Genomic DNA, 27,760 nt, shown 5'->3' with positions numbered 1-27,760 from the left:
AAAGTGGCAGCAGAGGTCACAGTGACACAGGGCCCTGGGCCAAGGAGTGTGAACACCTCTGCAAGCTGGGAAAGGTAGGAAGACGAATCCCTCCCTAGAGCCTCGGTGTGGAACGTAGCCTTGGCCACACGTAGGTTTTAGCCCACTGACAATGACTTTGCACTTCTGCACAATAGAACAGTGAGATGATGAATGTGTATTGCTTTAAGCCACTGAGTCTGTGGTCCTTTGTTACAACAGCAACAGGAAAGAAACTCAGGAACCAACATGAACATGAACCCCAAGCTGCCTGCTGTGCTGGCAAGAAGTTCTTTGTCTCTGAACCTGGGGGAGTCTCCTGTCTTCTGGCAGCATCCACAAACTACCTCATGCTAACTTGACAGCTTGCAGAGGGTTAAATCTTAACCCTGCACAGTTCTTGATATTTAGTTAATAAAAATGATGGTGTCATCATGGGTATTTTTCCATCTTTTAAATACCTTTCAGTCTTCTAATAAAGCTACCTCTAATTGAGAAACAGTGTAAATAGTTTTCAAACTTCATAATAAATAACTGTGGTTTTATTTGGTTACTTAAATTATGAGTAATAATATTCACATTAGTAAAAGTTATTAAAATCAACATTGTTTAATGAAAATATCATTTCTTTTTGCATGAACATGTATTAACTACAATAAATGTTCCATGCTTTGTTCTACGATTTACTGTTAGAGCCTTAAAGAATAATATTTTCCTCAAAAGATATTATGGCAAAGGGATTTCTTTTGGTGGAACAGTTCCTACATCAAATCTGGTGCATGGCTCAGGCCACTGGGAACCTAGAGATGATAGATATTAGGAGGCATTATAAACACAAAATGATTTTTAAAGGAATTAAACAACTGGATGTGTGAAAACAAAGAATCTGAGAATATTCTAGTGAAATAAATGTATTTTTCAGCTTAAGCAAGACACTGGGTGAATAAATCTAAAATGAAAAAACCACCCAGAGATCAGCAGTGAGTCATGCATGCAGTGTGACTGATCAAAACCAAGTTGTTTCCAAACCAGTGTGCAGGCTTGATGCCTTCATGAATCAAGTCTGTGTGGCACCAGGTCACCTCGAATACATGTTGATGAGGTATTTATAAGCCCTTCACCATCCCAGCACAAAGCCCACACATGAGCCACAAGACCATCACCTACACATCTGCAAAAGACACAGCATGGTGTATAGCACTTTTCTTGTTCAGTAGCCGGTGGCAGGGCACTGTGAGCAGACAGAGATACAGGGACACAGAGACACAGAGGCACTTCCCCTCACTCAGCTGATAAACTTCCGTGCATTCCTGGGGACAGGATTGTCATAAAATGCAGCATGGATTGATCCTCCTCCTAGGAAAGGAACGGTAGGTCTGTCCTCAGGTTGGAGCAAGGGTGGCCGGAGGATCTCAGAAGAGCTGTTTCAGCACAACCAATAGAAATGTCGGCCACCGTGACCACGAGAGACAGGTCTCCTGCCATCCCGGTAGGCACTTGGGCTCCTGACAAAAGCTGGGCTCAGTAAAGGCTTGAGTAGAAGGCACAGACCTGAGGGATGCCCCAGCAAGAGACAGGAGGTAGGGCCTGGTTTATACTGCTCTGGGTGTATCCCAGCCTCATCCGAATACGAAATCAGAAATTTGCAAAACAGCAGAGCTGGGATGGATCATCTACTCCAGACTCCTCACCTTACAGTTTAAAGGGTGGCAGCCCTGGGAGGCAAAGCAACGTGCTAAAGGCAGAGCGTGGAAGTGGCAGCGCCAGATGAAAAGCACCATGGCAACCCCCGTTCAAGGCCGCTGACACTGAGGACGGGGCCAAGGTTTCCAACGAGGAGAATGAGACAGTGTAAATACTTTGTTCCCCCCAAAACCCCAAATGTTTACTAAGGCACAAAAACTCACCTTAACTAGCTCTCTTCTGAGGGGGCTCTCTTCTGTCTCCGTCTTTCTGTCTGTCTCCATTTCTCTCTCTCAGACACGAACACATACAATTTTGTGAAAGGGGACTTCCTGCCATACAAAGACAGACTTCACATCTTCAGAGAAACACTTGACAAAGCACATTTCCAATTCAAGTCTTTGTGTGAGGTCTGGGCAACTGGCTTATTTTCTAGAACAATAGGTGGTTCCAAAATCAGGAGATCATCTTCCCCAAAGGAAGAGTTCTGGTCCGTGTTGATGAAGCTGGGGGTGTCACATTTCATGAGCCCGTTCGGCTCCTCCTCTGGCCACCTGCTGCATCTGATGGCTTCCTGGAGCCGAACATCACTGTCAAGGGCTATGGTTGGGATACCAGCTTTGGCCTTGTCCAAGCGGTCCACTTCATTGACGTAGCAGTGAAAGAGGGACCTAGATTCGTCATTGTGCTGCCAGAGAACCCCTTGGGCACCAGCGGTCTTCCAAAGTCCGACACAAAGCTGTTCAGTCTGAATCTCTTCTCGGGAGACTCCGCATTGCAATAAAGAAAACCAAAATAAAAGATCGCTCACACTCTAGCTCGGTGACCTGAAGACTTATAGTTTTTGATATCTGCTGAGAGCAAATCCCTGCACAGAGCATGCTGACAAGCACTGGAAGTGAGAGACATCACTTTCGAACACATACAATTACACCCAAGGCAAAAGTCTCGTGAGGGCCCTTGGACCATCCTGAAAAGTCATCGCTCCCTGAGAATCCTCAATACTGGTGCATCGCACACCAGTGTTTCTCAGTGGGACACTCAGATCATCTTCATCAGAATTAGTTAAAGTGCTTCTTAAAATGCAGAATTCTGGGGTGCACACCCTCAGAGTCTCCAGAAGTAGGGACCGGCAGTCTGTATTTTCATAGCCACCAAGATCACTAAACATGCTCAGGTTTAGCACCGCGGTCTACTTCGGGTCACCTGAGCATCGACAATGCTGTCTCATGGGGTGGGGGGGGTGCCATATGTGTCAGTGTGCTGTCCTACCCACGTGTCTCCCCTGATTCTCAGAACTGACAGTGCAGTCCCATTGGGCAAGAAATACCACCATTTCACAATGCATACGCAGGGCGCCTGACTGACAGATACAATCAGTGCTAGGAAAGGGGACAAAACTCAGGTTCCTCATCGCTTGTTTCACTTACTGTGGGACAAATGATCAATTCAAGGGTAATAAATCAGTGTATGAGTGAATAACATGACTCTCGTTAGTCCCACGAGTGCCTGGAAGAGCGAGCCTGGGCACACTGAGAATCATAACAGCCCATCTACTTAATTGTCATCCTCCCCAGATTTATGTAAAGGTTACTTCCACCCAGGCAGTGACCCCTGAAGGGCAAGAATCATGTCTGAACACACTCTCAAATCCAGAACAGAACCTGACAACAATTAGGCTCTGGGGTCTGTGTATAGCGAGTGTGGAATCTCAGTGATGCCAGCTCTTAGACCTTGCCTTCCCATCCCACCCCTCACGATAGGGCCCTTATGACCAGCTCTCCCGGGGCTGGGGCCACGGAACCCATTTACAGGACTGGAAGAGTCTGATCATGTAAACCATCCCCCAGATTATCATCAAGAGTCACCTGCATTTCAGGGATCAGTAATCCCAGAAGTTTTGCAGTTCAGGCAGGTGAGGGATTTTTATATCAGCTCTGTCTTCTACTGTGACTGCCTGGGTGACATCAGACAAGGAATTCTCAAAAGCCTGAGCTTTTCCTTTCAGGAATAATCTAAATAACAAATTTCGTTGACCACTCAACAAGTGTGATGTGAAGATCAATGATTTACACAGGAGTACAACATTCACTAGGTCATGGATTTAGAATCAGAGAAAAATCATTTGAGAAAGATTGACAGAATGTAGCTTTAATGCAAATTTAAGTATTCTTACCTTTCAGTAAATCATCTTCTTCCCCAACTTATCACTTCACCCAAGTTTAAAAGATGTTTGAGAACAGGGATGAGTGTGCCAGCAATCTGGGACCCAATAACCTAAAATGTCACCTAGGAAAAAGAGGGGAGTAACACATTTTTAAAAAGCATGGTGAGGATGGCGGGGCCATCCCCCAACTCCAGACTAAGAAGCTCTAAGTAATAGATTTCCTGCCTGCCTGGGGCATCAGGTGATGTGAAAACCCACCCAGAAACCTCACTGTCCAGCAGCTCCTCCGTAACACAGGCTACACTTTCTCAGAATTAAGAATTGGGGCCAGCAACCACTTTGCTGAAGAATAAAGACAAAGAAGAAGAAGAGAGTTCTGCCCCTCCCCAGGGGAGAGCCCAGACCTTGGGCTGCATGCACTGAGCCTACCTCCCAGGAGAAGGATAAACTGGAGAAGGGCGTCCTGCGAAACTGGGACAGCAAATGTTGAGATGGGAACAAATTGACCGGCTGGCCAGGGACAGCCCCCTCCGTCGCTGCCTTGGCGGCTGCCTCCGCCCCCTCAGCACATCCTGCCCACTTCCGGTGGTTAAGCTGTCAGGGAAACAGTGCTTTGCGACCTGGGGCAACAGAGGCTGCCCCCAGGCCAAGCTGCGGGGGAAATGGGATCTAAACCACCAGCTCCCAAGCGGCAAGCTCCATACCCCCGCCAACAACCCGCCGCCCCCGCAGCCTACAGCACCCCCGGGGCAATATGTCCTGGAGAAGGGTGACCCGGGAATGAGGGGCAGCAGAGGCCACCCCCACGTCAGGCCTCCAGAGAGATGGGAGCTTATCCTCCAGCCCGCCAGGGGCAGACCCCCCTCCTCTCCAACCCCTGATGTCACCGCGCCCACCTCCCAGGAGCAACCTGACCGGGTGTGGGGTTTCAGGCTAATCTTGGGCGGGAGAGGCCGTCCCCAGGCCAGGTCAGGGGAGAGGAGAAGAAGTGGCCCCATTAGGCGGGGCAGCCGGCCGTCGCAGCTGCCTCTGCCCCTCGACAGCATCGCGCCCGCCTCCCAGGAGCAAGCTGACCTGGAGACGGGCATCCGGCTTCTTGGGCAGCAGAGTACACCCCCAGGTTTGGCCGTGGGGAAGAGGAGAGCAAATTGACAGGCTCCGCGCTGCAGGTCCTCTACCCCTGCCGTCGCCTCCCCCACACTTTAAAGGCACTTCCCAGGGCGCCCCTCCCCCAGCAGGCTAAATGGGACAGGTGTGTCTGGTGATCTGAGGCAGGAGAGGCCACTCCCACACCAGGCCATCGGGGAGACGGGAGCCAATCCACCAGCTCCCCAAGGCAGCCCCCTACCCCCACAGCAGCCACCGCTCCTGCCCCCTGACCTCACGGTGGCCACCTCTAGGGAGCAGGCTGACCTGGAGATGGACGTCCGGCGAACTAGGGACAACAGGGACCGCCCCCAGGGCAAACCATGGGGAGAAATGGGAGCAAATGGACCGGCTCCATGGGAAATCCTGCCGCTGCTGCCACCACCCGCAACGTAACACGCCCGCCTCCTGGGGCCAGCCTGACTAGGATACACGTGTCTCTTAACCCAGGGCAAGAGACACCGCCCCCAGGATAAGCCGCGGGGAAGATGGGAGCAAATGTGCCCGCTCCCCCGCTGCAGGCCCCCGACCCCCGCCACCCGTGCACCCTGACTACCCTGCCTCCCGCCCCCAGCAGGCAAAGTGGGAAAGGGTTGTCCCGGGACCTGGCGCAGCAGAGGCCGCCTGCAGGCCACGCGGCACAGACATGGGAGCTAATCCTCAAGCTCCCCCGGGGCAGCCTCCCTATCCCCGCAGCCACCACCTTCCCAGCCCCCTGACTGCACCGCACCCATCTCTCAGGAGCAAGCTCACCTGGAGTCGGACCTCAGGCAAATCTCTGGCGGCAGAGGTCGCCCCCAGGCCAGGCCGCGGGGGAGAGAAGAAATGGAGCAGCTCCCTGGAACGGACCCCAACCCCCAGCCGCCGCCGCCGCCGCCGCCTCCCAGGACCAAGCTCACCTGGAGACCGGCGTCCCGCCTCTACGGCAGCAGAAGCCGCCCCTGGCTCCGCCGCGGGGGAGAGCGGAGCGAATTGACCGGCTTCCGTGCGGCAGCCCCCCTATCCCCGTGGGCCATGCACCTTAACGACACCGCCCCCACTCCCCACTCAGCTTGCTGAGTGGGACAGGTGTGTGCAGCGACCTGGGGCAGCAGAGGCCGCTCCCAGGCCCGGCAGCCGGGAGAAGGCAGCTATTCCATCAGTTCGCCAGGGGCAGCCCCGCACCGCCCCCTTGCCGCTGCCACCGCCCCCTGACCTAACCGCCCCACCACCCAGGAGCAAGCTTACCTGGAGTCCAACATCTGGCGAATCTCCGGCGGCCAACGCCCCCCCAGGCCAGGCTGCAGGGAAGAGAAGAAATCGACCGGCTTGCCCGGGCAGCCTCCCACCCACCGCCGCCGCCGCCGCCGCCGCCGCCGCCGCCGCCGCCGCCGCCGCCGCCCCCTCCGCCACCCCAGACCATTGCACTAATCTCCCGGGGTCAGGCTGACTGCGAGGATGTGCACTTGCCTTCTGACCCTGGCCACGTGCCTGAGCACCTTCCTGCACCCCTACACTCCCTGTACCTCTGCACCCCTGCCACTCTCTGCCCTTCCGCACTGCCTGCACCCCCGCATCCCCTGAACTGCCTGCACCCTCCACAGCCCCTGCACCCCTGCCACCACTTACACCTTTGCACTGCGTACACTCCTGCACCCCTGCTTGTCCCACACACCACCTCTTGGGCCTGTGGCAGAGTCTCTGCTGTTAGACCAATGCACAGGAACTCACATCTTTGCCAGTATATGATGCATCAGTGGACGTCTGGGGTTGGCTGCAGGAAGGTACATGTTCCCGGTCACTAGCCTGGGCCACTAGGGTGATCTCTGTGAAGTCACCCAGGACGGGCTCAGAGATGCTGTTCTCTGGGAAGAGAGGAGTTGAAACCGGTCTTGAGGGCAGAGCTGTGCTCACCAGGTCGTCCACGCTTCATGTTTTACACGGGGTTTCGGAGAAGTGAAATTGACCCTGCCAAGTAAGACCGGCCTGCTGTGCGCCCACCTCAGTCCTGGGCTCTGAGGCAGACCGACTGGCTCCTACCATCAGGACAGAGTTTGGGCACCTGAATGGTCCCTTGGAGGCATCCTATCACTTCTCAGGAAGAAGTCTGGCTGCTTCCACCCTATGGCCCTCCCTCCCACTGTGCTGGCCTCAGGAAGGTTCCTTATTTGGGGAAGAAGGCAGCCCACCCCCTACCCCACCCCTCACCTTTCTCTAACCCAGGCTGGTGCTTTCTCTGCCCTTCAGAGTCTGGAAAGCCATTTCTCTTCAGGTATGTCCCTTCTGAGATGGACTTGCTTCCACTCAATTCTAGGCGAGGATGCACCATGGAATGCACTGGGTAAGAGAACCAAAATAAATAGTTTCTTCTGTGAGGTTTTCTGTTTATCTACTGGGGCTGGGCTGTGTGTAGTTTGCTACAGCTATTCGTGCGAGAGGCTAAAGCCAACCGTGTGTCCTTGTTTTCATCTCCCCGCTGTCTTTGGGTTTTCCCTAGACACTCCTGAGACATTTACTTCTTTTAATTTTATTCCTGTTATTACACAGGGGCCCTACTGACATGGAGGTAAGGTGTTGGGGGAGCGGGACAGAGCAGGGCATTTGTAGTCCTGTGATTAGTTCTCATTGAGCCTGTGCCCTGAGCTGTGACCTCCACAAGTGTGTCTCTTTCCCCCACCCCAATTTGGGTGACACAGAAGGTATTTCCCTTCCCCCAGGTAGGTTAGGCTCTGGTAAAATAATTTCTCATTAAAAAAAAAAAAAAAACACAACCCGCCACAATGGAAGAGAATGTTCTGGGTGTATTTCAATAGAGCTATTTTTTCCTTTCCTGGCAGGAACCATGAGGAGTTTTCCTATGATCTTCACTCTGAGAACAGGATACGGTCCTGGAGGTAAAATGCATGAAAAAGAGCAGGGGGCCCCTCTGACTGGCCCCCTGGAGTTGTCACACTCGGACTTCCCCACGCTGAGCCTCCAGCTGGCCTCAGGGACCTGTTAAATCTGCCTGCCCCCGGGGTTCTTACAAAAGCGGGTTCTGCCCTGGGAGCTGTGACTCTCCAAGCCTGCCCGGCTGCCTCTCTGTGTTGGGAGCAGCTTTCCCCCTCAGTTTTCTTGTGGAGTGGGTTTGCAGCTCCCTCAGCTCTGGTGTTGTTTTCAGGACAGAAGGAGCAACTTCTGAGCTCCACACGAGCTGGACCAGAGGCTGGAAGCCTCCCCTCCTCTGCCTCCATGCAGACAATCAGTGGCTGTGGTTCTGGCCGAGTTTCTGAAGATGTGGATTTAAACACACACATCCCAGCCCCCACAGGAGCACACAGTCCCATAAATCCCTACAACTTCCACTGGTAACTACGGAACTGATGAGGACACGGGTTTCGGGGCTGCAGAGGCCTGACTGCATGACTTTCTCCGTGGCCTATTAATGTGGTTGTTATGGGCCTTGTCTGAAGTGGCTTGCTTACCGCACCTGGTACATGGGAAATATAAAATAAGTACTAGAACCTCCACTTTTTCTCCCTCTTGGGCCTTCCAACCTAAAAAGTAATACGTGAACTCAGACGGCCTAGTCACCACAATGAGGTCCGACAAGCCCGGCTCTCCTGAGTGATGGACACTGACTTGCGCATTAACTTGGAACAGTAGGGGAACCGCCTTCCTCTAACTGGGCCTCTCCCCACACCAGGCACGCCCTCAGCTGAGAAGGGGCCAACTCCCCCATTGAGGTGTGTGCTGGTGGCTTCAGTGTGACCTGGCCCTGCCGGGACATGAACCTGCAGTGAGGTGGAGTGTCAGGAGGAGGGGGGTCCCTGCTGGGGCAGCAGGGGGCCCGGTAGCACCCTGCGCAGCCTGGTGCCTGGGGCTCCCCAATATCTCCTACGGCCCCCGGGTCGGCTCTGGTCTGGGCCACTCCATGCACCCTCCCAGTATCTTTTCATTAAGTCCCTTTTTTGCTTTTATCAGCCAGAGGTGGCTTCTGTTGCTTGTTCAGTGAAACAGTGCATCAGGAAACCAGACTATTTCTAAGATCAGTAAAATACGAACTTTGGTCAGCTCGCCGGGCAGACCGTGCAGCACAAATTCCCGCACAGGGCTGTGCAAATGCCTTACGTGAAGGGTCCTCATCATCTGTCTTCAGAGATACAGAAGCTCGTGGTTCAGGTAAAACCTCAGGGAGGGATTGAGGAATCCAAAGCTGGTTGGTTTCAAAGACTAACCGGTCAGACCAGACCCCTGAGCTGTGGTCAGAAGCCTGGCTCAATGTCACGCAGACTCAGCACCCTAAGTGTCCGGTGGGGCCGGTGCTGTTTCCTTTACAGGCTCTCGTTGGGGAGTCACTGTAGCCCCTTACACTCAGCAGGGAATCCAGCCCTCTTAGCCCCCACCCTGAGTGTTCCATGACACAAATCTCGGGAGTGTTTAATTTTCATCTTTGTTTAGGAGGATGAAGCTGGGGCAAGAGGAGAGATAAATTCATACTTAGTGACACCAAGTCACAGCCAGTACCTCCTCCTCGGAGAGCTATGTGCTCCCACAGTGGTGGCTGGGGGGCTGGGCAGAGCCCCTCCTCTGGTCACAGAGGGACTCACTCCTCTGACTGCAACTGATGGGTTGGACAACCAATCCAGAGGGGACAGAGCATCTTTCCCGGGAATTTGGAACTGACACACAGAAATTAATTTCACTCATCTGGGGATTGGGAGGAGGGTGGGAATCAAATGAAACCAGAGCAGGAGAGAAAGTTACAAGTGAACGAGAGAGAGACAGAGAGACTGAACTTGTGAGAGTAAATAGTGTGAAGGAAGGATAACAATCAGGGCACAGAGGAATTCCAGCTCCTGGCAGTCTAGTGTGTCCCAGCCCATCAACAAACCTGCGGGATGGTTAACATCATTCCAGTTTTGCAGATTAGGAAACAGGCTGAAAGAGACGGGGGTTGGCTTTGGGTGCACAGTTAATTTAATTGCCACTGGACCCCTCACTTCCCACTGCCTGAAGGCACCATGATCCTCACAGGGACCCTGCAGTGCTGACAGCCTAGCACCCTGATCAAAGGGACCCTGCGGGAGTGGGAACCTCTCTGAGTTTGGAGAGTTCCCTGCACCGAGATTCCATGCATCAGCCGGCTCCCGCTCACCCCAGGTTAACGTCTCCCCAGCTGTGTAGTCCCCCGACCCGCTTCCCTCCCTGCCAGGCACCCCCGTCCTTACCACCGAGTGTACTGCAGGAATTCAGGCACAGGGATGCCCAAAGCAACACGAGCCCACCGGCTGTACAAACAGCAGACTCCCAGCCCCACCTGGGCTCCATGGGGATAGTAGGTGTCCTCACCTTTCATGTACCTAAGGCAATCTGTTTCTCCAGCTGGAGGCTATAGAGAAAAATAAAAGGTCCAAAACATTGTTCAGTGAGGAATTCCTCCAAGGACCTGACTTCAGAGTCTACAACCAGTTGTGCTGGCCGCTCTTACCCCCGGACTTTGGGTGAGGTGGATTATTGATCAGCACAATCGCCGGTGGCCCAGCTCCTGGGCTTGGCTGCCCAGAGGGGGCTGGGGGAATGGGTAAGGCCAGGGCACTCAGGAAGAGCACAGAGGACCTGACATCTCGCCTCCGCAGTTGTAAACCCTTCCCCAAATCTCAAGGCATCGGACAGAGTGCAGCCACCACAATAATGAGATGTTCCCATCTCTTCACTCACTCCTGTTGGTTCACTTACGTGCTGAGCATCCACTGGGTCACAGGACATGACACACAGGATGGCCGATGGGACAGGCTTGGTAATTCCCCCTGGATCCTGTTCAATCTGATGGAAGAATGATCACTCATAAACGGTTTCTCAAAAGGATACATAGACAGGAGACAAACTGCAGAGTGAATCAAATTTTAAAATATAAATGAAGATCCCCCAATCTCCCCGCATAAGGTTAACAGCATAAAGAAAATAGATCTTGCCTTTGATCACCAAGGAAGTGGTCACCCTCTCTCAGGAGGAAAGGAGAGTTAATCTTTGAGCAGGACACAGAAGTGCTCCATCGAATTGGACCAGGACCTCTTCATTCATTCAGCAAATCTGTATAAGCTCCTACTACTTATGGGAATCTAGTAACTATACCCATTCCCAAGGCTCTTGGGCTTTATTAGTCAACAAAATAGACACGACTCCCCATCACTGGGGGCTCAGAGTTTTAGCAGAGAAAACAGGCAACATGATGGGGGTAGCAAGAGCTTGGGGAAAAATAAGAGTGATATGAGCAAACTCAGGTGATTGTGGTGGGGTGGGAGGCAGGCAGGAGGGAATAAGGCAATCCTGGCAGATCTCAAGGAGTAATGAACTTGAAGCAGAATAGATCCGGAGGAAGAAGGAAGAGCCGGAGCCAGAGGCCCCCAGAGTGATGGGGAGAGTGTGGGCGGAGAGGCAGAGCAGGCCGGGTCCTCGAAGACTTTGGGACGACTTTGGCTCCTAATGGAATGGTGACCCTTTTAGTGAGTTTTGATGGGATGGGTGATGTCCAATTTATGCTTTTGTTTTGGGTTTTCTTGGGAGGAGGTTAATTTATTTATTTTAGTGAAGGTGCTGTAGTTTGAACCCAGGATCTCATGCATGCTAAGCATGCACTGTATCACTGAGCTACACCCACCCCCTCAATGTATGCTTTTATAGGCTCCCTCTGACTCTGTGTGGATGAGATTGTAGAAAAGCAAAGATGGAAGAAGTAGGCTAATTGGTGTCCAACAAGGGGTTGAAGGTGGCTCCTAGGAGGGTGGGGAACAGGGAGTACGTGGTTAATGAATTCAGAGTAGCCAGAATTTTCTAACAAGCTGGATTTGCTGTCTGTGTGTGTGTAAGAGAATGAGAGAGAGAGAACATGGTTCCAACATCTGGACCTGGAAAATGGGATGGATGTCCTCTCCATCCACAGGGGATGGGACAAGATGGGGCTGAGCAGGTGGAAAGGGGCTGGAATCAGCTCAGTTCTTCAATGTCATGGTTAAGGAGTCTATTAGATATTGCCACAGAAATGCCTAATAGGTAGAGGAGTCTGGGGTTTTTTTTCTTTCTTTTTAACATTAAAAAATATAATTTAAATGTATTAATTTTATTATGTGAATGGATTTGGAATTTTATTTCATGCCAAGTTATATGTTATAATAGCCAAATGGAAAATATATCAGAAAAGGGGAGAAATGAGGGCTTTCACATAAACTGACTGTCCATAACGTAGGTAAAATTTCAATGAAACCGTCTTCAGTGCAAAAACCTCATCTTGGTGTTACATAAAATTAAATGAAAAAGGACTATGTTGATGTATCATTATTTCATGTTACATAGTAGCCCCAAACAAACACACTGTTTAACTATGAGGCTTGTAGAAATACTATTCACTTTATTGACATAAATACAGAAATGCAGAAAGGTTCTAAGGTAGAATAAGCATCTTAGTGGAAATAATAGAGATCTGAGCATTTCACATGATATGTATGGACTGATTCAAAATTTGGAAAAGTAATTTACACAGTAGAACATATGTATGAATGTGAAAGCAAGATGAACGAAAGAAAAAGAATATGAGTATCAGGGAGAGAGTTCCAAATGGAAAAGGCCAATCAGGGAGTTTTGGACAAATCGAGAAATTGATGGCATGTCAATTTCCAAGTCTGGTTGCTTCCACCAAAAGTATAGCAGTGAGAGAGAGGAGAGACCCAGGACCCAACTCCGAGGCACATTCGCAGTAAATATTTGGAAAAAAGAGGAGACGTTGGCAAAAGACCATCCAGTGGATCGAAAGCAGAGCGATGGGCTGGAGGCCAAGTGAAGCAGGAACACGGGGGAGGAGAAATGGAAGAGCTGGGTCAAATGCTGCCAAAGGGCCACGCATGATGAAGACTAAAAACTGACCACTATATTTAGCAACGTGGGGTCACTGATGGCCTTGACAGAGCAGTTTCCATAGAGCGAGGGATCAGGGGAAAAGCCAGAGTGGGTGCAAAAGGGAATGGCTCAAGAGAATATGCAGACAGTGAGTTTAAACGACTCATTAAAGATTTGCTGCAAAGACATGGGGTGGCAATTGGTGGGGGCCAATTAGAGTCAAGGAGTGCTGTTTGTTTCTTTTAAGAGAATGGACTTTTATATACTGATAGGAGCCAACTAGCAGGAGAACAAAATAGATGAGGTAGTGACAGAGAGGATGGATGTGGGAGTGACAGCCCGGAGAAGATTGTATGGATGGGCCCCCTGGTGACTTTTGGATGATCTGGCTTTCGGTGTCACCTGTAATAAGAGGTGGGGCAGCGAGAGTGAGGTCACAGACATCAGAAGGCGAGCGGATGTGCTGGGAGTTGCTGGTGAAAGTTCTCTTCTGTTGGCTTCAGTTTGCTTGGTCAAAGTAGAAAAGTAAACTTACCAGCTGAGGGAAGAGAAGGAAGAGTTACTGGAGTCATGAGCAGAAGATACAAAAGAGCCTTCAGGGACAATGGGACAGTGAAAAGAGCAGAGGGAGACGGGGGGAGTGTGCTCCCAGAAAGTTACGTTTTATCTTTGAGGTCCCCAAGTGTTGGATGTGTGATTGCCCTTCCTGCTGTCTACGAAATAAAAATTGAGTATGGTTCAGGGAAAATGCTATTTCATTCTAAGAGGCTGCCTGTTTCTCAGGAACGGTCATCTTAAACTGCAAACACTACAAAAATGTTGAAAAGAAGAACTTGTGTACCCAATGACCCACTATTTTCTATAAATTTGGTTGCTATTTAGTTCCCCTATCAATACCACAGAACCGATACTGCCTAGGATGGAGATACATCGATGCTTAAATGGAAATGAAATCTGTATCTTTTTCCTAAACTCCATGGCTTCCTTACCATCCCATTCCCCTTGGAATTTAGGGGTGTCCGGTATAAGAAATAAGAAACAGTTTGAGAAAATCCCGGCTCAGAATTACACAGCACAACCTCAGCTCAGAAGTATACAGCCATAAAAATGTTTAGAAGCAAAACTCCATAACTACTCTTAAAGAATTTTGCAAACCTGGGCCTGCCCAGATGTTTCCAAACTGGAAAGGTACTCCAATCAGTTGACCGGTACGGGAACCAGAGGCTGGTCAGCCTTTTCTGTAAAAGCCAGAGAGTAAATATTTTCAGTTTTGCAGATCATTTTGTTGTAACCATGCAGGTCTGCAATAAGAAAGCGAAGAGCACTGGGAGACACGAAACAAATGGGCATGCCCACACCCTCCCTTCCACTCAGGGCAGCTTCTCTGTGGTGGGGAGCTTTGCCACAATGACTTGTTTCTTTGTTTCCATTGGTTTCTTTGTTTCCACCTTACTGCTCAAACTCAGAACTTCAAGTGAGCCTGGTCCTTCAGCATCCATGCAGAAAGAAGGCTGAGCGGGGGTGGGGATCCCACCTGACAGAGAAGAGAGATGGCTTGTCACCATGACATGAGACAATCACACCTTCCGGGGTGAAAGGGAACAAAGATAAGGGAGGGGCACAGCAGTGGGACCCCTGGGTCACCTGCCAGGCTTGCTCTCCCTCCACGGCCACCCTGGGGGCCTGGGTGGTGTTGGAACTCAGCTACAGTGATTAGGCTGAGGGGACTCAGGATAAAGGACCCTCCGTCTCCACACCGGGTTCCAAACGCAGCCTCTCTAAGTCTACCCTCTGAATTTCTGGAACTCAGCTGGAAGAATACATGATCAGGCCAGACCCAGAGCCCAAGCCAAACACGACAAGGGTCACGTGGGGTGGTAACCCGGTGCTCAGCGGTCGGGGTCTCCTTGCAAATCTGCAGAAATCCCTGTTCTGCCTCATTCCTGGGAGAAACCCCACATCTCTTCCTGCTCTGTCTGTTCTTCTCTTGAGGCTATTGTCCTGGAGGGATGCAGAGTCCTTGAACCTGGCCCTCCAAACGTACATAAGCAGCCTGTTCAATAAAACAAATTATGCACTTTTTCACATTTGCCAGTTTTTTGATTCCAGAAAGGCTGCGGGACTCTTTCTCACTGTCTCCTGTGCCCCCACCACTTGGTGGCCCTCTCCTCATGGAAACACGATTTCCCACAACTGCACCCTGCCTCCCAGCTTGTCAGAGGGGAGTGACCCACAAAGACACAGGTGTTTGTGAGGATCCTGTCCCCCAGCAGAAAGCCTACTCCTGGAGCCACGGACAGGGATCTGGCCTCCTGAGCCGCTCAGCTCTAATTGAAAGCCTAAACTGGGGACCCCGAACATTGCTGACTGACTTTCTGAGTCACCTGGGCTGGAAGGGCCTGATTTTTCTTTCCAAGAATGGATGTAGCGCAGCCTCCATTTTCAGGGCTGACATTCATGACGTATCTAGTTCCCCCAAATGCACCCCAGGAAGGAAAGGCCCTTCCATCCCACTGGTTAGAAACCCAGCCCAGGGGAGTTCCGAAGCACTGCATTGCTGTCAGGTCCAGCATCCCTGCAGAGTGGCCCCTGCCCCTGAATGAGCCCCTTCCCTGGGCCTTCCCTGCCTCGACATGACCACACCCCAGGTGGTGCTGGGGAAGGCAGGGAGTGCAGTGAGGGGAGGGGGGAAGCAGAGCCCCTTGCCCTGGAGTGAGGAGACCACAGAGAAAGGCACACACCACCCCGACCCTATACCCCAAACTCTTAGCCCCGCCAACACAGGGGCCGCTCTGCGCCCTCTCACCGTGGCTCTCCTGTGAGACTGCACCCAACCCGACATCTGGCACCCAAGCCCTACCTCCCCTCTTATGACAGATCCCGTCTTCTTGGAAACTGCCTAGCAGCGCGTATTCAAGGCCGGCAGCGGGCCTGGCGGATCTGCACTTCAGGTGCCCTACCTGGCCAGCCGTGCGTGCCTGGGCTCAGTCCTCTATCTTGCCCACCGGTAGCCTGGGTCCACGTCCGGTGCAAGCGGAGGCCACGGAGCCCAGGCTGATCCCCACACACGGACAGGTGAGGGTGCCCCCGCCCCGCTGCCCCGCTGCCCCGCCCACTGGTGGCAGCAACGCCCCAGCCTCCGGCCGGCGCCACCTGCAGGTCAGGACTTCCGCGCGGCCCTGCCCTCCCCGGCCCCGCCCAGCTGTCCCATAAGCCTCCCCCCACCCCCATCCTGGCTGCGCCCTGGCTCGCATTGGCTCCGCAAGTTCTGCCCTCGCACAACTAGACTCGGGAGGACGCACGACGCAAGCGCTAGGGGAGGGCCCCGCGGAGTTGCCATGGTTACAGGCGCCACGCTCTGCGCGGGCCGGCGTGCGCTTCTGGGACGGGTAGCGGGCTCCGGAAGTGTGCAGCTGCCCGGGACCATGGCGGTGCTTGCTGCTGGGGATGGCGGCTTGCTCGGCCGGGCGACTAGTTCTGGCCTGGTCAGTCGGCGGCCGACATCCTGTCTGGGGCGGCGTCCCACAGATGGTAAACGTACGTCCGCGCCGTCGGCGGGGCCGGCGGACATGAACTGGGGTGGGATCGGGGTTGGGGCGGTGGCCGGGGAGGGCTGTGGTGCCGGGGAGCGTGTTGGGGCGGGGCGGGGCAGGGCTTGGGCACAGCCTCAAGCTTTCCTCCCCCTCAGGCCCTGGGGCTGGGGCCGCGAGTCTGGGTCGCCCTTGGTGGCCGCGGCCTCCCAGAAACCCCCGGAAAGGGCAGGCGGAGGACCCATCTTAGATGAAGCGGGGCCTTACCCGGGTTTTGAAGAGCCCCAGAATCAGATGTTGGAATGGGGTGGCTTATCAGCCTTGTTTATCTGCAGGGAAATTTCAGTTCCATCCAGATGTTGGTTCCTTCAGTCAACCTCAGGAAAAAGACACAAGGGTCAGTGCCGATAAGCAGTTATCTAGGGCTTGACTCAAAATAAACTATGCGGGGTGTAGGGATGGTAGATGGGACCCTCCCTCTTGAAGTTAGCAGTCTTCTGGGATTAGAGGCCCCAGTTGAGGATTACATCCTCATCTGCAGTAATGGAGCTTGTGAGGAACACACAGAGAAGGGAGGGGTGTGGTGGCGGTAACTCATTACAGAATCCAGGACCCTTGCCTGGCTCTTGTGTAGAAGAGTCTCGCCTTGGATAGGGCAGCAGTTATCAAAGTGTATCCAAGGCCCCTGAGGTGCAAGACCATTTTCATAGAAACGCCGGGATGTCACCTGCCTTTTGCACACTCTTGCTCTCCCGAGTTCCTGCGGGGTTTTCCAGGGAAAACCTGGCCTGCGATATCACAAAACAGGGAATGCAGAGGCAGATAGGAGAATTCAGCTCTCACCAGTCCAAAAGAGATTTGCAGAAATTAAAATCACTGCTATTCTTCTCACTAATGATTTTTCTTTTGAAAAATAGAATTATATTTTGTTTAAGAGTATTAATGGTAACATACAGTAGATTGTTAATATTTTTAAGTGAATTCATACACTTTTTCTAACTTCTTATTTAACTTCTAACACAGGAAATATTGATAGATTAAACTCACATAAATAGCAGCCTTTTGGAGTTCTCAGTAATTGTTAAGAGTGTATAGGGTTCTGTAGAACAAGAAGTTTGAGAGCCCCTGGAGAACGGGTGCTCAGATGCTAGTCGGGTGCTTAGTGGTGTTAGACGGATGCCAAGATGTCTTCCGCAACTGCTCCCGGACTTGAAGTAATTGGCCACATGGAGATGGGTGGGCAGTGCCTCCACTTTACAAACCAGAAGCTGCTGAATGTGTCTGGAGTCTAGGCCATGGGCTGTGCAGGGATTCCCGTTGTATCTGTTCTATCTAAGCCGGGATTCCTGTGCAGAGGCCTGGCCCTGAAGACCCGCTCTCCTTTGCTCCCAGCCAGGTACCTTCTGTGTGACTTCAACCCTCCAGAGGGCTTCAACCTCCGTAGGAACGTCTGCATCCACATTGCCTTCCTCCTGAAGACCCTGCTGAAGATGGAGGAGCCGGTACTGGTGCTATTCCCTTGGGGCCACCTCTACCACTGGCAGAGCCCCGATCCTTGGTCCGACTCCTTTGACCTCCCAAGTCTCAACAGAAACATCCCTGACATTGAGTACGAGCAGTTCATTGCAGGTGAGGTGGTGGTCATTTAACTGGGGCCAGGTGGTCTTTGTTCTGGTTCCGATCTGAACATCGGGCCATCTTACTTTGGGCTTGTCGGTCTGCTTAGGGGCCCTGCTCATGTTTCCTACACTGCAGGTGAATTTGGTTTTTCCATAGTTTTTTCGGGAAGTCAATTTGAAGTGTATGAGCTCTATGTCCCCTCCCCTCTGAAAACCCTGGCCTCCTGGTGAGATGCAGCGGTGACAAGGAGGCCACTGCCACAGAAGCCCTTGTCCCAGAAAGAGTCGCTCTCTGTGCAGTCAGGGCTGTTCTTACCTGTAGGAAAACACGATGTGTGTGGAGCATGGGCCACGTGCTGGAGAAGATATGTAACTGCCCATCCAGTATAATTTGGTCCTGCTCAAGCTACCCATTTAAATTTTGTAAGAGGGAAGAGTTCAAGATTTTCTTTGAATAAAGGTATTTAGAGCTTATCAATTTTTTTTTAAATTGAAATGTGTTTGATTTACAATGTTTTGTTAGTTTCAGTTATACAGCTGTTTTGTTAGTTTCAGGTATGCAGCATAGTGATTCAGTTGTACATATACATAGTCTATTCTTTTTCAGGTTCTTTTCCATTATAGGTTGCAAGATACTGAATATTCTTCCCTGTGTTCTACAGTGAATCCTTGTCGTTTGTCTGTTTTACATATAGTAATTTGTATCTGTTAATCCCAAACTCCTGTTTGTTTTATAAGTCTGTGAGTCTGTTTTTTGTTTTATAGATAAGTCCATTTGTATCATTTTTTTAAAAATTCCACATATAAATGATATCATATGATACTTGTCTTTGTCTAACTTATTTCACTTAGTGAGATAATCTCCAGTTCCATCCATGTTGCTGTAAATGGCCTTATTTCCTTCTTTGTTATGACTGAGTAATATTCTGTTATATCTAAATACCACATCTTTATCCAGTCATCTGTCAGTGAATGTTTAGGTTGCTTCTATGTCTTGGCCATTGTAAACAGTGCTCCTGTGGAAATTGGGGTGCAGGTATCTTTTGGAATGAAGGTTCCCTCTGGATATATGCCCAGGACTGGGATTGCTGGATTAGGTGATAAGCCTTTTTTTTTTTTTTTTTTTTTTTGTCTTTTGAGGAATCTCCATACTGTTTTCCACAGTGGCTGCACCAAACTACATTCCCACCAACAATGTAGGAGGGTTTCATTTTCTCCACAGCCTCTCCGGCATTTATGGTTTGTGGACTTTTGAATGATGGCCATTCTGACTGGTGTGAGATGATAACATTGTAGCTTTGAGCTGCATTTCTCTGATAATTGAACGATATTAAGCATTTTTTATATGCCTATTGGCCATCTGTGTGTCTTCATTGGAGAATTGCTTGTTTAGTTGTTCTGCCCATTTTTGGATTTGGTTGTTTATTTTTTTCTTATTAAGTTGTATGGACTATTTATATAGTCTAGAAATTAAGCCATGGTCAGTCTCATCTTTTGCAAATATTTTCTCCCATTCCATAGGTTGTCTTTTAGTTTTACTTATGGTTTCTATTGCTGTGCAAAAGTTTATAAGTTTAATTAGGTCTCATTTATTTATTTTGGCTTTTATTTCTGTTGCTTGGGTTGCTTAGATTGCCCTACGAAAACATTGCTGAGATGTATGTCAAATAATGTTTTGCCTATGTTTTCTTGTGAGAAGTTTATAGTGTCGCGTGTAATATTTAAGTCTTTAAGCCATTTTGAGTTTGTTTCTTTTTGGTTTTTTTGCGACTCTATTGTATGCTTTTGATTTGTGGTTACCTTATTCTTCAAATATATCAGCCCATTACTATATCTGTTTCCTTTAGACTGATAATCACGTAGGCTCCAACACATCCTAAGAATAACGAAGAAAAAAAAGAAAGAAAAAAATCTACATTTTCTTGTTCCCCTCTCCCATTCCCAACTTTTTTTATTTTGATGTCCTTTTTCATTTTTACATCTTTAGGTTTATTCTCTTGCAACTCGTTATTGCATTTCCAACTATGGTTTTCCTGTTTCTATAGCATCCTGCTTCCTTTCTGTTTAGAATAGAACCTTTTAATGTCTCTGTTAGGTTCAATATTGCTGAGTTATCTCACTTCCCCTCCCCCCTTCCCCCCAGGCCTCTGAATCCTCAGTCCAGGGAAGCTAAACCATTCTAGCCTTCATCGGTTCTGGGAAAGCAATATTCAGAGTGGGAAAAGACATTGAAAAATAATATTCTGTGAGTTGCATTCTACCCTTGCCCAGAGATGAGAAACATCTGAAGGTGGAGGAAAACAGTTGGAGGTGGGGAACACAAAGTCTTTTCTCCTTTTGCTACTGAAGAAATGATTGCTTTTGTAATTAGTGGTGATGCCCTTTAAATTGGTGAGATCGAGATTCCACAGCTTCAGCGCCTGTGAATAACCAGCTGGGAGAAAGCTCTCTAGGGCCCCTGCAGTGGGAAAGGCAGCCCCTCTGAGCACCTGTTGTTCTGTATTCTTCCTGCCTCCACACGGGTTCCCTAGGCACCGTGCAGGACGATGCAGTTACCCAAGGTGGAGGACGGGGAGACCCCTGCTGTGTGGCGAGCCACAGAAGCCCACACTTGAAGGACAAAATGTAGAGTAGTGGGGCGGTCATAGGAACAGGGGATGGTTGAGACCCAGGATGGTGTCCTGGAGTCCAGCAGCCAAGGCTGGTGGGGCAGATTGGGCCCTGGGGCATGGGCAGTCCTTGAGGGATCTGAAGCAAAGATAGGAACCAAGAGACTGGATTCGTGTGGGGGTACGGCACCCCTTGGAGGCTGCGGGGCAGCTCAGTGGGCCCAGGGGGAGCAGGCACTTCCCCAAAGCTGGGTTGACAGGTCACAACCAACTCACTGGGGACCGAGAGGCACTGAGTCATTTTTAACTTTTTGTCCCTCTTCCTGGAAAAGAAACTGCTGCCTGTTAAATAGCCTGTGTCGTTAGTGAGAATTAAAGACATGAAGCAAGATTGCCTCAAAAGTCATCCATTGTTTAGTTGTTAATAAGGGTCAAATGAAAACTTGAATAGATGAAATGAAGCATTCATCAGAGGATTTGAAACTCCTTTAAAATAAAAATTCTTGCTGCCTTTGTTCTTCATTTCAGGGTTCACTTGGTGATAATAATCATAACCAAAGCAACAGCAAACCCTTACAGAACTCTGTCCTGCTGTTCCAGGAACGCTGTGTTCATGACAACCCAATGAGTTGGCACCACTGTGAGTTCCACTTTAAAGGTAAGGACATTCATTAATCACACGGCTAATAAATGGCAGAGCTGGGACTTGAACCCGAGCTCTCTGGCCCCAGAGACCCCTCTCAGCCCCTTCACTGCAGCTCATCACTTGGCATGCCCGACACAGGCCAGCATTTACGAGCAGCGTGACCTTGGCCAAGGCTGCTTCACTGCTTGGTCTCTGATTCCTCATCTGTAGAATGGGGGTGTGGGCAGTGAACTCTGTGAGCTCAGTGGTCACTTCCTCCAGCTCTGCAATTCTACTGCTTTGAGTTAGTATAGTAAGTATCCGAGCCCCTACATGGCCCACACATGGGCTGGCGCTTTGCTAGGCCCTGGGTTACGGAGCAAAGTAAGATCCGCCTGCTCCTCCGAGGAGCCTGTGTCCCTCCACGGCAAACAGCTGCGAGGCCCAGGCTCCCTCGCTGGCGGTCGGGGGCTGGGCAGGAAAGTCTGATAAGAGAAGATGGAGGCAGAGCCCCTCCGGGAACAGTGGTGGCCACACAGCTCTCAGGAGCGAGAGCCTCTGTCCAGGCTGCTGAGAGGGGGATCCTCATGAGGCCAGTAGTCCCCCCAACCTAAGCCCTCAGGACAAAGATCCAGCCATCCCTGCAGTGTCACCATAGAGCCAGTCCATCCTCATCACTGTGCCTCTGTGCTCCTTTGTCCTGGGGCCTCTCTTCCCCCTACACCCAGAAGACTCTTCTCCCTCTCTTCTCTGAGTGCCCCCTCACTTCACCCGTGGTCCCTGCTTCCTGGGCCACCATCACTGGAGTTGACGCTTTGCACCTTCACAACCCCCGTTTGATCAGGAGCCTGGGTTGGCCTCCTTGTGCTCACTTTCCACCTTCAGATGATTGCTCCTCCCCTCGTGGGAGCACATGGAAAACCCAGATCCTTTCCTAGCAGTGCCTGCCACCCTGGCCTCCCTGCTCATCTGCCTCAGTCAGGAGCACCTGGACCACCAGCTCTGTATTGCCTCGCCTCCTACCATCAAGACGTCAAAGTTCATTCTCCTTCCACCACCCAGTATGGTCATTGTAGGGTCTTCTTCTCTGTCAGCCTGAGCCAGCCACCCCCCATTCACCCTACCCCCGGGCTCATACCCGGGCGTGTCTCCACCCCAGGTCCAGCCTCTCTCCTTTAAGTGCCCACCTCTAGCCGTCCAGCTTCTTCTCCACCAGCCTCCCTGGCCCTCCTTCACCCTCACTGGGGCATCATGTGCTGACTCCTCTGCTTTCCTGCCTGTTCACGTTCCTCTTACTTCCACTTCCCCACCTTCCAGCTCTGCATCCACAGTCAGCACTCTCTTTATGACAGACAAAACCCCCTTGAGCCTTGACCTTTTCAGTTCCTCACCAGGCCGACTTCCATCTCGGTTCACCCAGCTCTACTTGTTCTGAGCCTGCAGGCAGCAGGCTCTCCCAGCACAGATTTCCAAGACTACAAATCAATGCCCACCATGTTGCCGCTGCCAGGCAATCCTCCAGGATTTCTCTAGTGAGCACATTTCCCCACTTATCACTCAGTGGTGTCAACATTCTCTGCTCTCTGCACACCTCTAACCTTCCCTCTGTCTCTTCCCTGACTCCCAGCAGATGGCCTTGCCTCCTGCTTCAGAGAGAATGACATGTCACTGGAAAGGAGCTCGCTCACCTGCAGCAAACCTGCTCACCTCACCTTTTATCTGTCCCTCTCTCACCTGGACTCTAGCTGTAGTTGTTCTTAATTCAGTGAGTTTAGTTGACATATATATACACAGTTAAAAGCATAGCACACTATCGGCTACCTTCTAGGGGTTACTTTTTCAATTTAACATGGAGTGTGTGATTCATCCACTTCATTGCATGTACCTGCAGTTCATTTGTTTTAACTGATCTTAAATGTTGTGTGTGTGAAAGTAACACAAGGCAAGGGTAAGCCAGGATTCAGGATGCTGGTTACTTCCTGTGAGAAGAGGCCAAGAGCAGGATAGGGAAAGAGGACACAGTATGTCACTGTCAATATTCCTGTTATGATGCTGGGTGATAGGTTCATAACTGTGTCTTATAATATTAATTTTAATACATAAATACCTCTGACAGGCACCTAAGATGAGAATGTGTCATGAACCAAGACATACAATGGGTAATATTACATCATTATTGTTATGTAATCTTGTTATATTATATATTAATCATAATCTTACATTATTTGTTATGGGTTATATATTATATAGATGCATGAATTATATATTATGTGTATAAACACCTACATATGTATTATATACTATCTGCTAATAAATAAACAGAAGATAATATGCTAGTATATCTTCTATTATGTATTATTTAATAAATAATAACATACTCTATCCTGTTATATGACATGGAACATAATCTTTAATAAAATAAGAAATCTGTCAATATATATTGGTAATTAATAAAATTAAATAAAACAGCCCGCAGCTTTTAACGCCGACACCGCTCCAGCTGTCACTGTGATTTCTCTTCCCTTTCATGGCCGAGGCCCTCACAGTGCTATCCGTTCCCCCTTTCATCTCCTTATCCTGAACCTTCCTCCTCCTCCCATCCCATGCTGCCTTCTGCCCCGTGGCCCCTCTAGTCACCAGCGGCCTCTGGGGCACTGATCTGCGGGCATGGTCTCAGGCCCCAGCTCACCTGCCTGTCCGCCGCCTCTGCCACCGCTGGTGGGGGCGGGGCGGGGGTCAGAGTGCACCCCTTGTCCTGGAGGAGAACACAGCACAGACTGTGACCAGCAGCAGGTGTGGCCGGGAACTGCAGGACTTGGGGGAGAGCCAGACTGTCTGCATCCAGACCTGGGGCACTTGGAGTGTGAAGAAGCCCCGTCCTCACTGCCCCTGAAGTGAGGAAAACACCCTCAGGTGAGTTAAAGTGCTTATGACCTAGGTCTGTTGGCTGGAAAGGACAAACGGGCCCCTAAGGGGAGGGTAGTTGATGTTCCAGGCCCCACCAAAGCCCTAAGGGCTGGCGGGGAACCAGGCTGGACGCTCCACTGGACCCAGTGCCCCCTCGGGGGTGGGGCCTTCGGGAACAAGCAGAAAGCCCTCTGTCTCTGGGGGGGAACGGGGCAGTGTGGGAGCATCCCTGCAGCGAGTCAAGTGAAGTCAGGGCCTGTGGGATCCATTTGTATGGCCACATCGAGCCTCAGCAGAAGCCACAGCAGGAGTGGATACCTGTCTCTCCAGCTGTCATCCTCGTGTCTGAGTGCCAGGCTTCAGACCCGATCCCCTGGGGCGCTAGGACGGTTATAGACAGAGGCGGCTCGGGGAGGCCTCAAGAGGGTGGTACTGGCCTTCCTGCCAACACGATTACATGAAGATCAAACAGTCCATCGATGGGAAGTAAATAAGAACCATGGTCACCTCTGGACCCCAAGCTTAGACGTGGTGCATGGGGGACATTTATCGACAATTCAGCGAGGTTCTGGCCAGAGCTAGAGGCCAGGGCAGCAAGCCGGGAGTGACACTGAGGAGCATCATTGTGCAGAGGCTGGACTGGGTGTCTGCAGGCTCCTCCCAGGAGAAGCCTCAGAGTTTGGGAGGTGGCTAACATGGTTCCTTCATGTCACCAGCAAGTGGTGCCACCTGTGGAAAATCAGCTGTGATCCTGAGATGGGTCAGCCCTGGGTGATGTGATAAAGGCTCCTACAAGAGGGGGCGCCAGATGGACAGTGAACCAACCAACAGGCTGATGAGATTCCCACCTGTGTTTATCGTGCTTTCATAGCCAAGAATGAGGAGAGAGTTGAATGGCTCACCATGAATATTTTAACAACTTTAGAGAGTTCCATGTCTCACTGCATTTAAGTGTCACCTGGAAGAATTCAAGCAGTGTCTAGACCCAGGGGAGGCAAACGGCCTCTCGGTTCCTCTTCAACCTGGCAAACCCAGCAGCCCTCTATGGCCAGACCTTGGCAAGTGCCTTCCCTTGTTATAACAAAACCCTTCCCCCGCACGCCTGTGGTAAGCTTTTTTTTTTTTTAATTAATGGGAATGAAGGTACCTTACAGCCTCCACAGACTTTTCCTTAGGGCTTCTCTCCTTAGACCCGGGCCCCCTGCTGCCCTGGGTCCTGCACTGCAGAAGGTTCCCCTGGCCCTGACACTTCCTCTGGCCACGCCCTCCATCGGGTGGAGTCAGCAAGGCCAAGGGGACATGGTCATTGGCTCCATCCCATGCTCTAGAAACCCAGGACGCCGAATGCCCTGCCTCAGCAGCCCCTGACGCATTTCTAGTGCCTGCACCGGCTCTCCCCGGAGTTCAGATTCCCAGGACTCACAGAGAGGCCAAAGGGCAGCTGTTTGCATGGAGGTTATAGGCAGAGCCCGGACGTGAATCTGAGTGTCCCCCTGTGCACATCCAAGGCCACTTATGGCAAGGGATGGACCCAGCATTGGGAAGAAAAGGGTCAGGCTAGTGATCAGAGTCTGGGAATCAGCTCTCCCCACACACTCACTTTCTTTGCAGGACTCCCCTGAGTCTGGTTGTTCTAATTTTGAACCTGGCCTTCCCCCTTATAATGAATGTATATTTGTAAAGGCAGGACTTTAGAACCTACTGCACTTAAAATGTTTAGATATATAGAATGTGAGCTCCCAGGTATGCTCTGGCCCTGCACTTCCAAGGGTCCAGAGCATTTATGTTGGCTCTACTGAGACTGTAAGTGGCAAAGACCATCTCCAGAGAGGAGGGGCTCCTGCTTCACAGTCCGAAGTCAGGATCTTCTGAGCGGATAAAACAATGGACACTGAGACCCTCAATTGTAAATTGATTTAGAATAACGCCAAAGGTGTGTATGACGTGTGTGTGCGCACGCACGCACCTGGGGAATTGTGTGGTACATGACTGTGAGTGTGTGTGTGGCTGTGCGCGCACGCGCCTGGGGATGTGTGTGGTTGTGTGTATGCTATGTGTGTGTGTGCGTCTGAGGACGTGTATGGTTGTGTGTATGGTATGTGTGTGTGTGGTACATGAGTCCATGTACGTGTGTGTGTAGGGAATGTATGTGGGCCAGAGTCAGTGCGTCTGCACGTGTGTTTGTGTGTATGTGCATGCATTAGTATTAACAGTAGAAGCTGTCCTTTAGAATTATGAAGTAATAAAATTTGTATGATGTCTTTTGCTGTATAATTCAAAATTAAAAAAATCTTCAGTCACTAGAAATTTATTCCCCCCCGATTCTGACTTTATTTTTCCATATTGATATGTCTTCATTTTACTGATGAAGAAACTTAGCTTAGAGATGTTAACTGACTCAACCAAGGACATGGAGCTCGCGCACCCAGGGCCAGGACGCAGTCCAAGCCACGCTGCTCCAGAGGCCTGGAGCCCTACTCAAGATCACGCGTTACCTCTTGGCGGGGGAACAGATTCTGATGGGCTGTGGCCAGCGTGCAGGCTGCCCAAACTGGGGACACGGGAAGCCGGGCAGAGAGTACCAGACAGCAGAGAAGAGTGAAGCCCTGCTCAGAAATTAGATAGGTTCCTAGGTCTTGGATGAGTAAGGAGGCTCACTGCTCATCCTTGATCCCTTTGCTGGTCGCCAAAAGGGACCAAGGTCCACGAGAGCACTTCTGGGAGCTGCCTGCCAAAACCTGCAAAAGGACTGCTCAGGACTGGCTCTGCAGTAGGAGCAGAGGAAGGAAATGTCACCTCTTGGTGGACATTATTGGTGATGGCAGTAGGAGGCCTAGCAGCCTCGGTATAGTGGTGGCAGGACAGGGTCCTAGTGGATGATCGTTTTCACCTCTCTTAAAAATCATTGCTTCATATATTGTATCCATTTTGTGGTTTATTTTAGGGTGGTAAATATGGTCTCTGTTACTCCATATTAGCTGGATTGATTAATTTTTTTATTGTTAATTTTCTCTTCAATGATTTTGAAGCTATATTGCCTTTTAATGAAAATTCTCTCTAAATTTTTATAAATCATCTCTAAGTTCATAACTTTATATGTAATCGGACCAGTATTCCTATAACACTATCAAAACTGAAATAACCTATTAGATCCTGTTCCTCAATAATGATAAATTTAGCATATTTTACCTCTCTGCTGTTCCAGATTGTGTGTGTGTGCGTTTGTGTGTGTGTGTGTGTGTGTGTGTGTGTGTGTATGTGTCCTCCAGTTACTATGTTTAGACAGTTGCTTCCAGTTTGTTATATTAACAATGAAATATAGCTATAAACTTCCTGGATTTCATTGCTCACTACCACTATTTAATACCATGTCTTTCCCACTTTTGAGTTGTTTACTTATCGGGATTTTCAAATCAACTGGACACATGATTGGCTAAGTTTTTTCGAGAAGTGGACTTGGAACACTTTCATGTCTATATGAAGCTTTATGTTCTCCTCCTCAACAACTCTCAGGGTGTTGTTGATGGCCCAAGCCTTGTTTTAAAATATGGCATTGTTTTTCATCACCAAAAAAACAAAAAAGTTTTCTTGATTTAAATTGCTGT

At 50.3% G+C, this 27,760-nt stretch overlaps 2 protein-coding genes across 31 annotated transcripts; one reads left to right on the top strand and one right to left on the bottom strand.

Moving 5' to 3' along the window:
* Positions 1–542: 542 nt before the first annotated feature.
* Positions 543–16,081, bottom strand: LOC135322426 (uncharacterized). 15 transcript variants are annotated; one of them, XM_064491179.1, is made up of 13 exons: positions 15,826–16,081; positions 14,021–14,399; positions 13,268–13,403; positions 10,712–10,798; positions 10,204–10,364; positions 9,867–9,913; positions 7,202–7,330; positions 6,725–6,858; positions 6,242–6,294; positions 4,298–4,462; positions 3,878–3,990; positions 1,926–2,469; positions 543–1,374 (listed from the first exon to the last, which is right to left on the bottom strand). In XM_064491179.1, exons 3-11 carry the CDS (start codon positions 13,307–13,309, stop codon positions 3,987–3,989), a joined length of 822 nt encoding a protein of 273 aa, XP_064347249.1. In that variant the 5' UTR covers positions 13,310–13,403; positions 14,021–14,399; positions 15,826–16,081; the 3' UTR covers positions 543–1,374; positions 1,926–2,469; positions 3,878–3,986. The 15 variants fall into 15 exon arrangements, with proteins under 15 accessions (XP_064347249.1, XP_064347250.1, XP_064347260.1 ...); XM_064491180.1 differs by having other exon boundaries at positions 543–1,328; XM_064491190.1 differs by lacking the exon at positions 543–1,374 and adding an exon at positions 5,768–5,959 and having other exon boundaries at positions 2,061–2,469; positions 4,298–4,963.
* A 157-nt stretch (positions 16,082–16,238) lies between these two features.
* LOC135322425 (GDP-fucose protein O-fucosyltransferase 2-like) lies at positions 16,239–23,686 on the top strand. 16 transcript variants are annotated; one of them, XR_010382996.1, is made up of 4 exons: positions 16,239–16,402; positions 17,788–18,024; positions 21,152–21,281; positions 22,879–23,686. XR_010382996.1 is itself a non-coding variant. In XM_064491173.1 (4 exons), exons 1-3 carry the CDS (start codon positions 16,291–16,293, stop codon positions 21,238–21,240), a joined length of 366 nt encoding a protein of 121 aa, XP_064347243.1. In that variant the 5' UTR covers positions 16,239–16,290; the 3' UTR covers positions 21,241–21,281; positions 22,879–23,686. The 16 variants fall into 16 exon arrangements, 8 of the variants coding, with proteins under 8 accessions (XP_064347243.1, XP_064347244.1, XP_064347241.1 ...); XR_010382997.1 differs by having other exon boundaries at positions 22,876–23,686; XR_010382994.1 differs by having other exon boundaries at positions 22,190–23,686.
* Positions 23,687–27,760: the final 4,074 nt, after the last annotated feature.

Source organism: Camelus dromedarius, chromosome 11 (genome assembly GCF_036321535.1).
Source record: "Camelus dromedarius isolate mCamDro1 chromosome 11, mCamDro1.pat, whole genome shotgun sequence".
Classification (NCBI taxonomy): Eukaryota; Metazoa; Chordata; class Mammalia; order Artiodactyla; family Camelidae; genus Camelus; species Camelus dromedarius.
The sequence above is the reverse complement of the archived record's forward strand: the minus strand, read 5'-3'. Positions and strand labels throughout refer to the sequence as shown.